Source organism: Corythoichthys intestinalis, chromosome 13 (genome assembly GCF_030265065.1).
Source record: "Corythoichthys intestinalis isolate RoL2023-P3 chromosome 13, ASM3026506v1, whole genome shotgun sequence".
NCBI classification, from domain to species: Eukaryota; Metazoa; Chordata; class Actinopteri; order Syngnathiformes; family Syngnathidae; genus Corythoichthys; species Corythoichthys intestinalis.
Window position 1 is genome coordinate 52,027,324 of NC_080407.1, and position 10,278 is coordinate 52,037,601.

The 10,278-nt window shown below is 42.7% G+C and overlaps 1 protein-coding gene across 1 annotated transcript; it reads left to right on the forward strand.

The window, feature by feature from the left end:
- Window positions 1-1,380: 1,380 nt before the first annotated feature.
- Window positions 1,381-9,831, forward strand: rasl11a (RAS-like, family 11, member A). Its single transcript, XM_057854602.1, has 8 exons — window positions 1,381-1,678; window positions 4,255-4,311; window positions 4,386-4,468; window positions 4,715-4,755; window positions 6,384-6,513; window positions 9,388-9,463; window positions 9,536-9,612; window positions 9,681-9,831. Exons 1-8 carry the CDS (start codon window positions 1,555-1,557, stop codon window positions 9,825-9,827), a joined length of 735 nt encoding a protein of 244 aa, XP_057710585.1. The 5' UTR covers window positions 1,381-1,554; the 3' UTR covers window positions 9,828-9,831.
- The last annotated feature ends 447 nt before the right edge of the window (window positions 9,832-10,278 follow it).

Below are 10,278 nucleotides of genomic sequence, written 5' to 3' on the forward strand. Positions count from 1 at the left end.
TTTCAAGAAGTTTTTTCTTGCATTTGTAATTTAGTTTAACGGTATATTTGGCCGTTTTAGTGGGAATACGTGTTTGAACGGTTTAAGAGAATTGTAAAAAAAAAAAACATTAGCATTTTATAGCATTTGAGCTAGCTGACGTTTACTATACTATGTTCACAATATATGACAGATGTAGTTAGCCTGCATCGTAACAGGGTCTGATTGTGTCACACGTGACGTGCTGCGCCCCCCGACTCACCAATGTGTTGTCTCCAGTCTCCATGTAGACTTGCATGTGTGTAAAGATTTGTTTTCTTATCTTAGCCAGAGAGAATATGCAATGTTGCTTTAGCCTTTAAGGTCTGTGCCAGTGTTGTTTTCTTCAAAAATGACGATAATGAAAATAGTTCATCGACAAACAATTTTTTTCATGATGATGACTTGACGAGGACTAGCTAAAAGTGTATCTTGGGAAACTAAAACATTACAAAACGAATGCCAGTCTTCGTCTGACGAGAACAAAATGAAAATTTTCCATAGTTTTGGCTAGATTTGTCATGTTACTAAAGTTTGTGCTGGGTGACTATTCCAAACTAAATGTAACTTATAGCGTTAGCATCACGTTAGCATTAGCATTTAGCGTGATGGGTGTCATCTTAAACCTTTTTATTAATTTATTTATTCATGGAACAAAACTTTTGAGTTACTGTCGACTAAATCTAGAGAAGTTTTCGTTGACTAATACTAGACAAAGACATATTTTGAAATGTTTAAAATATGACTAATAACTATTTTCGTCCAAAAGACTAAGACAAAAATTAAACAGTATGCCAAAAACACTTGTCTATGCTGAGTGATCTTCACACACTAAATGTAACTCGTAGCGTTAGCGTAGCATTTAAGTTCGCGTTAGCATTAGGCTAATGCTAATGGTGAGCGTCCTCTTAAACTCTCCGACAACTTTTTTTACATCCATTTCGTGGTGTCAAGGTGGCTATAATTCATTGAAAATAATGTACTGTTTTCCTGCTTAGTGTGTATCTTCACAAAGTTGGCGTCCTTGTAGATGCTACAATATGTGCTCGTCTTTTAATCGAAATATTTTTTGGGGGGAAATTTTTTAAATTTTACAGACGAAAACATTTTTTAGTAAACGTCGACTAAAGTTGACGAAATTAGTCTTGAGTTTTCGTCATTAATGAGACTAAGACGAAAAATAAAAAGGGCTGCCAGAAAGCAACACTTCTGCCAACCCTCTCACTTCCATGGATTGGACGTCTAGCGTAGTCAATGGCAGCCAATGAGTTAAAAAAAATATATTTTTTTTTCCTCGGGCGTGTGTGTCCAGTCAGTAAAGTTAGCCTCCTCCTCTTCCTCCCTGTCCTCGTCCCCCCTCCTCTGTTTCGCTCTCATGTGCAAAGCCTCTTTTAGAGAAGCAACACATGTTTTCCCTGCACTTTTCAAGCGCTTCCCAACAGCAAAAGCTGATCCGGGGATAAGCGAGTCCAGACGGTATGGGAATATCGGAGTGACGAGGTCCACGCAGCTGGCTGGAGTGCTGCAGAGGGAGCAATGAACAACAGCGGCTCCGCCAACTTTCTTCTGGTGCCCATCCCCGAGTACCCGGTGCTGGACTGCGTACCCAACAAGACGGTGAAGATCGTGGTGTTGGGAGCCAGCAATGTCGGGAAAACCGGTGAGAGACGTCCCCGGGGATTTGAAGCGTGACAGCAGAGGAAGGACATTCTTTCCTTGAGGATTACGCTTGGATTATTGCAGGGCTGTCCGTTGAGAAAATCAGAGGATGATTGCATTGTGTGAATATAGGGTCTTTGTTTGCTTTGTTGTTGTTCTTGGTGTGGACACTAACTAAAATGGCTACTGTTGGGTTATTCATGGGAGAGAACAGGTCAAAATTATGTTTTAGGCATGTACTGTATACGCACGAAACAATCCTTGGAGCTTGATTTGTCATTTTTTTTGTCTCAGGGCTGATTAATTAACCTGATCTGATACATCGCTAGTTGTGTATTAGTTAAATGGGTTCATTGGCCGGAATCACCAAAACCTGTTTCCCATTTGGGACTTTGAACCTGTTTGTTTGAGATTCATCCTAGGTAACAAATTCTGTGACGTAGATCCAAGGGCGTAGGTTTGCATAGGGACGGTAGGGACATAACACTAGCAACTTCTCAGGATGCTCAAATTGTCCCCACCAACTTTTTGAGCAACCTTATTTGCGTTTTATAATGTCAGTAATATAGGTAATTTAGATTGCCTTCCCATATGTTGTAAGGATACAATTGACCCTATTATTATGAAGTGAATTACCGTATTGGCCCGAATATAAGACTGTGTTTTTTGCATTGAAATAAGACTGGAAAAAGTGGTTGTCTTAGATTCGTGGTCTAGATGTTATACCCATTCATGACGCTAGATAGCGCCAGATATCATTGAAGCGATGTTCTGTCATGGTAGATCTCTGCTACTCTCAAGTTTAACCAGTTTGCATTATTTTATTGCATTGTTTTTCCTTATTCAGATTTGATTCAAGACTACAGTTAAAGTTAGACTTCACTTTGATGGTTAATTCAGTTGTTGCAATTTTGTTGTTTTATCACAATAAATTGGTTTATTTACATTTCAAAAACCAGAAGACATGTGTGATTGCACTTTAGCTGACATATTTAAATGTTCAGATATTAAGATTTGAATGAGGCAAAATAACATGCTTTTTCTCTCAAATATATTGTTATAATCATTTGTTTCGAATGTACTGTAATTATTTTCTGTATAAAAATTAATTTGGTGTTCAAAAAGTCTTTTTTCAAACTTGAGTCTTGAAAAAGACGGGGTCGTCTTATATTCGGGCCAATACGGTACATACAAAAGTGGAGGACACTTCTAAGCAGCTTCCTACTCGAGTTTTGAAGGTTAGCAAATTCACACAGTTTAATGTTATGCAAACTCTGATGCAGGTTGTAGCAAAATTTCAGTAGCAAAATCAGTGGTGTGTTCCCCACCTCCGTAACATTAACGTCTTTTTACATTACTTAGTGGCTGCTGGTGGCTTAAAAAAAACTAATATCCCTCCTCATTGAAGGGGGCTGTTGAGGCGGCATTATGGCGACATGTTGTACCGTATTGGCCCGAATATAAGAGCCCTGATTATAAGACGACCCCCTCTTTTTCAAGACTCAAGTTTGAAAAGACTTTTTGGAAAAAGAGGGGGTCGTCTTATAAAAGCATGTTATTTTGCCTGTCAAATCTTAATATCTGAACGTTTAAATATGTAAACTAAAGTGCAGTCACCTTCGTAAATGAATGCTTTATTTACATTTCAAAAACCAGAAGCCAATCTATTATGATAAAACAACAAAATTGCAATAACTGCATGAACCATCAAAGTGAAGTCTAACTGTAACTGCTGTCTTGAAAAAAATCTGAATAAGGAAAAACATTGCGATAAAAATATGCAAACTGGTTAAACTTAGAGTAGCTGAGATCTGTCATGACAGAACATCGCTTCAATGATATCTGGCGCCATCTAGCGCCGTGAATGGTTATAACGTCTAGACCGCGAATATAAGACGACCGAGACGAGTCTTATTTCAATGCAAAAAACAGTCTAATATTCGGGTAAAAAGACATCAATGTTATGGAGGTGGGGAACACACCACAAATTTTGCTACTGAAATTTTGCTACAACCTGCATCAGTTTGCATAACATTAAACTGTGTGAATAAGCTCGAGTAGGAATCTGCTTAGAGAGAAGTGTCCTCCACTTTTGTATGTATATTCTGCTGTTAACGTTAATTAAACTGTAGAAATGTAGTGAACCGAGGTTTACCCCCATCTAGCCAATTTTTGTTTTGGTTATGTGGTCTTAAAGAAACACTTGGTAACTTTTCAGTTTTGGTCAATTTTAGCGACGCTGGTGGACAAAAGCGGTAGTTTTTTGAAGACTGCGTTTTCCATGAAGACCAGCGCATGAGGGCATAGTGTCTTCCTATGAGGGATGTAACGGAAAATAATTGAGGAGCACTGTTATAACTCAATGCAGATTTATTTTGCAATGATAAGTTAGCCTATCAATTAATTAGGTTCATATTCGTGAGAAATGTCGCCCTGACCCCCGTTTACCCCAATCTGTTTGGTCTTATTAATGTCCCGTCCAAGGCAAAAGGTGTACATGCATGTTATGCTGTTATATCGTCCCGACCAATGTGGAGCCCAAACCTTGTGTAGATCAACCGGACTCTCATTTTTCAGCTCTCATCGTCCGGTTTCTCACCAAACGCTTCATTGGAGACTACGAAGCCAACACCGGTAATTCTGTCCCGCGTTTTGCTTCTCATTTTCCCCCTTAAACGTTCTGACGGAATCCTCTTCCGGTTCAACAGGCGCGCTCTACTCCAGAAAAGTCACCCTAGATGGCGAAGAGGTGTCGCTCCAGATCCAGGACACGCCCTGCGTGGCCCTGCAGGTATCGGCCTGGCGGCGCTTAACCGAACGCCCTTTGCAGATAAGCTCCGTGCCAGTTTCTCTTCTGGGAATTTTATCTCCAAGGGCGTTCAGGAATGTGTGTGAAGTGACAGGATGTGATCTGGCTCTCTGACAGTTTAACATTGGCGTGGTGTTTACAAAAAAGTCGGGTCCTTGGAGATGTTTGCTTCCTAGAAAGATAACGACAGAAAATACTTGTCGATTTGAGATGAATGTCTTTTTGCAGGATGACGCCGAGGGACTCTACTGCCAGGAGCAGATCAACAGGTCGGTCTTCATCGCCACGTACAGTGGTATGAAAAAGTATCTGAACCTTTTGGAATTTCTCACATTTCTGCATAAAATCCCTATCAAATGTGATCTTTGTCAAAATCACACAGATGAAAAAACAGTGTCTGCTTTAACTAAAATCACCCAAACATTCAAACATTTCATATTTTATTGAGGATAGTATGCAAACAGTGTTAGAAGGGGGAAAAGTAAGTAAGTGAACCCTCTGCCTCAGAGCAATTTAAACCAATTTTTACCTAACATTTTAAGTCAGGTGTGTCCCCAATCACTGATGAGTGGGTTAAAGCTGCCATGCCCACTATAAAACACACACCTGGTAAGAATTGTCTTGATAAGAAGCATTGTCTGATACGCATGGCTCGGTCAAAAGAGCTGTCTGAAGACCTGCGATCAAGGATGTTTGATTTGTATAAAGCTGGGAAAGGATACAAAACTATCTCTAAAAGTCTGGATGTTCATCAATCGGCAGTCAGACAAGTTTTCTACAAATGGAGAGAGTTTGGCACTGTTGCTTCTCTCCCAAGGAGTGGTCTTCCACCAAAGATGAAACGAAGAATTCAGCGCAGAATACTCTGAGAGGTAAAAAAGAACCCTAGCGTTTCTGCTAAAGACTTACAGAAATCACTGGCACAGTCCAATATCTCTGTGCACACATCAACAAGGTGTAAAACAAAAGCCAAGAATGGTGTTTATGGTAGGCCTCCACGGTGGAAGCCACTGCTGTCTAAAAAAAAAAAAAAAACATTGCTCGTTTAATGTTCACAAAAAGGCACTTGGACACTCCACAGATGTTTTGGCAAAATATTTTGTGGACTGATGAAACCCAAGTTTAATTGTTTGGGAGTAACACACAACGTCATGTGTGGAGGAAAAATGAAATGGCTCACCAACATCAATACCTCATCCCCACCGTGAAGCATGGTGGCTGGAGCATCATGATTTGGGGCTGTTTTGCTGCCTCAGGGCCTGGACAACTTACAATCATTAATGGAAGAATAAATTCAAAAGTTTGCAGGAAAACCTGAGGCCATTTATCAGACAGTTGAAGATAAGAGGATGGATGCTGCAACAAGACCATGATCCAAAACAAAAGTAAATCAACTTCAGAATGGTTTCAGAAGAACAAAATACATGTTCGGAAGTGGCCAGGTCAAAGTCCAGACTTGAACCACATTGAGATGCTGTGCCGTGACTTAAAGACAGCGATTCATGCCAGACATCCCAGGAATCTGACTGAACGACAGCAGTTTTGTCGAGAAGAATGAGCCAAGATTAGTCCTGATCGATGTGCCAGACTGATCTGCAGCTACAGGAAGCATCTGGTTGAAGTTATTGTCGCCAAAGGGGGTGAGGGGGGCACAAAATACTAAATGTGATGGTTCACTTACTTATTTCCCCCCCTCCTGTCATTGTTTGCATACTCTCCTCATTAAAATATGAAAACCTGTAAATGTTTGTTGCTGTAAATGTGTGATTTTGACAAAGATCAGATCACATTTGATGGTGATTTTATACAGAAATGTGAGAAATTCCAAAAGATCCAGATACTTTTTCATACCATTGTATGGTTTTAGCTCGGTTTTGAACTTGCTTTCAACCGACAGGTCCATCTACTGGGCTGACGGTTACGTGCTGGTTTTCTCCATCACCGACCACAGCAGCTATCGCACCATCCAACCGCTTTACCAACACGTCAGACGCATTCACCCGTCCGGAAACATTCCCGTCATACTGGTTAGTCCAATGTGTTTTGGTGAAAGCTATACAGAGGGTTCAAGGATCATCAGAGACTTGCTTTAGAATAGTGGTTCTTAACCTGGGTTCGATCGAAGCCCAGGGGTCCGGTGAGTAAGTCTAAGGGGTTCAGCGAAGGTCGAGAAATGCAGAGCCCTATTTTCCTACGCTGTTAATTTTAAGCAAAGTGGCTTTTTAGCCAAGGTTTTGGACTGGTTTGCTCCCAATTTACAGGCTTAATCAGTTTTTGCTAGTCCTCGATCTGATGGGATGTGGAACTGGTTTGCTCAGTGGAAGGTTGACTCGCACTTGGTATGAGGGAATACAACAGACCAATGGGTAACGTGGTCTCAAATTTCGACCTGTTTATAGAACATGCTGTCAATATGAGATGAATTTTGAACGCGAATTTGCTAAATTATTAGCATTCTAGCTTAGTTACATTGGTTTTGAATGTGGCAAAAATGGCTTCATCTAATTCCAAAGGGTTCGGTGAATCCACATGTGAAACTTGTGGAGTTCGGTACCCTTAGCAAGGTTAAGAACTACTGTTCTAGTCCAACAGATGGCGCTAGACCAAGGGTTCCCAAACTATTCCACATCTGGCCGCTGTGGATGCTGGATTTCTTTCCAACAAAACAGGACGACACATGTGTACCAATCTGGTGTTTTACAAGTGTAATCAGTTGATTGTAGTCAGGTGCTCCTTGTTTTAGCAGAAACCTCTTAAACGGTCTGTGCTCGATCGATATGAACAAAAACCAGGACCCACAGGGGTCCTTGAGGACCGGTTTGGGAACCACTGCGCTAGACGTTCAATCCATTTTGACTAGGAGTGGCGAATCATTCGCATAGTGAATAATCAATTGCCAGTCCTCTATCTGATAGTAGCAGAAACTGGTTTGCTTAGTGGAAGGTTGACTCGCAGTTGATATAAAGACGCATAACAGACCTATGGGCAGCATGGGCTGAAATCTTGATCTGTTTCAAAAAACATACTGTCAAAATGTGAAGAAATTTGAACTGGAATTCGCTTAGATATTAGCTTGCTAGCTTAGATTAGCAGGATTGAATTTAAAATCGAATTCCGAAGTGTTCAGTGGATGCGCCTGTGAACCTGTGGGGTTTGATACATAAAGCAAGGTTAAGAACCACTGCTTTAGAACTATATAACTATTTAAACCATTATGGGGAGTTCCAGGGTCATTTGCTGTACAATTTGGATCACTTCCTGTTGATTTTGGGCCACTTCCAGTGGAGTTGATGGACATGTTTTTCGGGAGTTGAACGTGCCATTGGAATGAATGAGGCAATTGGAAATGAATGTTGTTTTGTCACCGATTCTGTTCATAATTTTTATGGACAGAATTTCTTGGCGCAGCCAAAGCGTTGAGGGGTTCTGGTTCTCTGGTGGCCTCAGCATTGCATCTCTGCTATTTGCAGATGACGTGGTGCTGTTAGCTTTACCAAGCCGTGACCTCCAACTCTCATTGGAGCAGTTCGCAGCTGAGTCTGAAGACCAGCACCTCCAAATCCGAGACCATGGTCCTCAGTCAGAAAAGGGTGGCGTGCCCTCTTCGGGTCAGTGATGAGATCCTGCCCCAAGTGGAGGAGTTCAAGCATCTTGTGGTCTTGTTCATGAGGGAGCGGGAGATCAACAGGCGGATTGGTGCTTCGTCTGCAATTGTCAGGGAAGCTCAACTTTGAACTCCGAGACAAGTGTCAACTCGATAGCTCGATGAGAAATGAATCAGACCCCAACCACGGATTGCTTTGCTTCAAAGGCTTTATGAACAAGAGCTCTCGGGTACAGACGCAGAGCCACGCACAAAGCGTCCTCTCCGCATGTGGACAAAAGAGAAATGCAGGGCATGCCTCTATTTATGGGTTGACATCATAGAAACAAAACCGAAACTTAGTATAGCATATCCTGGTAAAAACATCTCTAGTTGGGGAAAAAAAACACCTCAAGTTATGACCTTGAACGCCGGCTCTGGCTAGAACAATGATGAGCTCAGTCTGATAAGCCACAGTCGCCCATTGTATTCATTCAGGGCATATTGGAAAACACAGGACCATAACAGTCCATATTTAGGCATATTGTGATACAATAGTCAAGGCTATGGGAAGGCACACTCAAACAGGTTAATATAACAATGCTACATGTTCTCATGCAAGCATAACAAAAGCATACAAAATATGATGTATAATGGTTGTGTTTTAAGCATGAATAAAATTCTCTCACAGCAGTGATGCTGACTCTGCAGGAGCTGAGCCAAAAGGCAAGCTCTCGATTTAGGAGTTGATCTACGTTCTTACCCTCACCTTTTGTCACGAGCTATGGATCGTGACCGAAAGGACAAGATCCCAGATACAAGTGGCTGGAAGGAGTTTCCTCCGCAGGGTGTCCGGACTCTCCCTTAGAGATCGGTACAGAAGCTCGGTCATCCGGGAGGGACTCTGTGTGAAGCCGCTACTCCTTCACGTTGAGAGGAGCCAGTTAAGTTGGCTCGGGCATCTGGTTTGTAAAGGTGTTCAGGGCACGTCCCACCGATGCAAGGCCCTGGGGACGACCCAGGACATGCTGGAGAGACTGTCTCTCGGCTGGCCTGGGAAAAACTTGGGATCAAGTCGGAGGAGCTGGTTGAAGTGATTTGGGAAAGGGAAGTTTGGGCTTCCCTGCTAAAGGTGCTGCCCCCGCGACCTGACCCCGGATTAGGCGATAGAAGATGGATGGATGGATGTTGATGTTTTTGTCAAATTTTGGCAGAACTGTACAATTTTGCCCAAAACTGGAAAACTATGTGGAAGGTATTCCGCTATCGTGGCAGGAGCGTTCGCTAATCCTACTAATCTCTTCCGCGCTGTCATCAGATCGGCAACAAGAGCGACCTGCTTCGAGCCCGACAAGTTCCGGCGGATGAAGGCGCGACGTTAGCATCCTCGCTAGGTAGGACCTGTTACCGACATTGGGATTACCCTCACGCATAGAAAATCTAAGTCTTCATCATCATCTTTCCAGGAGGGCTTTACTTCGAGGCGTCTGCCAGGGAGAACCACGAAAGCGTCCACGCAGCCTTCCTCCAACTTTGTCACGAGGTAGGCTTTCGTCCTCAGACTCGAAAGTGTCAGTACGGCGGCGGGGTCATGTGATCTCCGCGGTGCAGGTATCCCGGGCGTTGGGGGGAGGCAACGGGGAGAAACGGCGAGGAGGTCTCCACCTGGCTCGCCCCAAATCGCCCAACATGCAGGAGCTGAAGAGGAGGTTCAGGCAGGTCCTCTCCTCCAAGGTCAAATCGGCAAGCACTCTCTGACGAAGACACGTTTGGAGCATCGAAAGACTTTTTTTTTTTTTTTTAAAAACCCAAGTGAACTTTCCAGAACTTTACTGTTTTTGCCTTTTGAAATAGTAGTGTTTTGACTCCTCGCCAGATTAAAACAAACACAAAAAGAAGACTCCAGTATGGAAAAAATATCGCGAGCCGAGGTCGACGCGGAAAGTTTAGCATGACAAAACAAACGAAAGTGGAGCTGCTATTCCGCTTTTTGAGTTTTCGACCGGCTAATATTTTGATTGGACATCATTAGCTGTCAGCTCATCTCCCACTTTTCCGTCGGACCCCGAACAAACTAGAAAAAAAAAATCAAGTTACGACTGTGTGTATGCGTGTGCCGCTGTTCTCATGACCTCCTAACACGGCCAAATTCCCGTTTTTCATCATCTGGAATGCGTCTGTCTCCTGCTGAGGCTCCTCTTCGCTGTAC

What these genes read in the sequence shown, in the direction of transcription:
- rasl11a (XM_057854602.1), top strand. Translation starts at nt 1,555, where the DNA reads ATGAACAACAGCGGCTCCGCCAACTTTCTTCTGGTGCCCATCCCCGAG. An exon ending in TGCCAGGAGCAGATCAACAG is followed by an intron (nt 4,756 to 6,383) that starts GTCGGTCTTCAT and finishes TTCAACCGACAG; the next exon opens with GTCCATCTACTGGGCTGACG. An exon ending in TCCTCCAACTTTGTCACGAG is followed by an intron (nt 9,613 to 9,680) that starts GTAGGCTTTCGT and finishes TCCGCGGTGCAG; the next exon opens with GTATCCCGGGCGTTGGGGGG.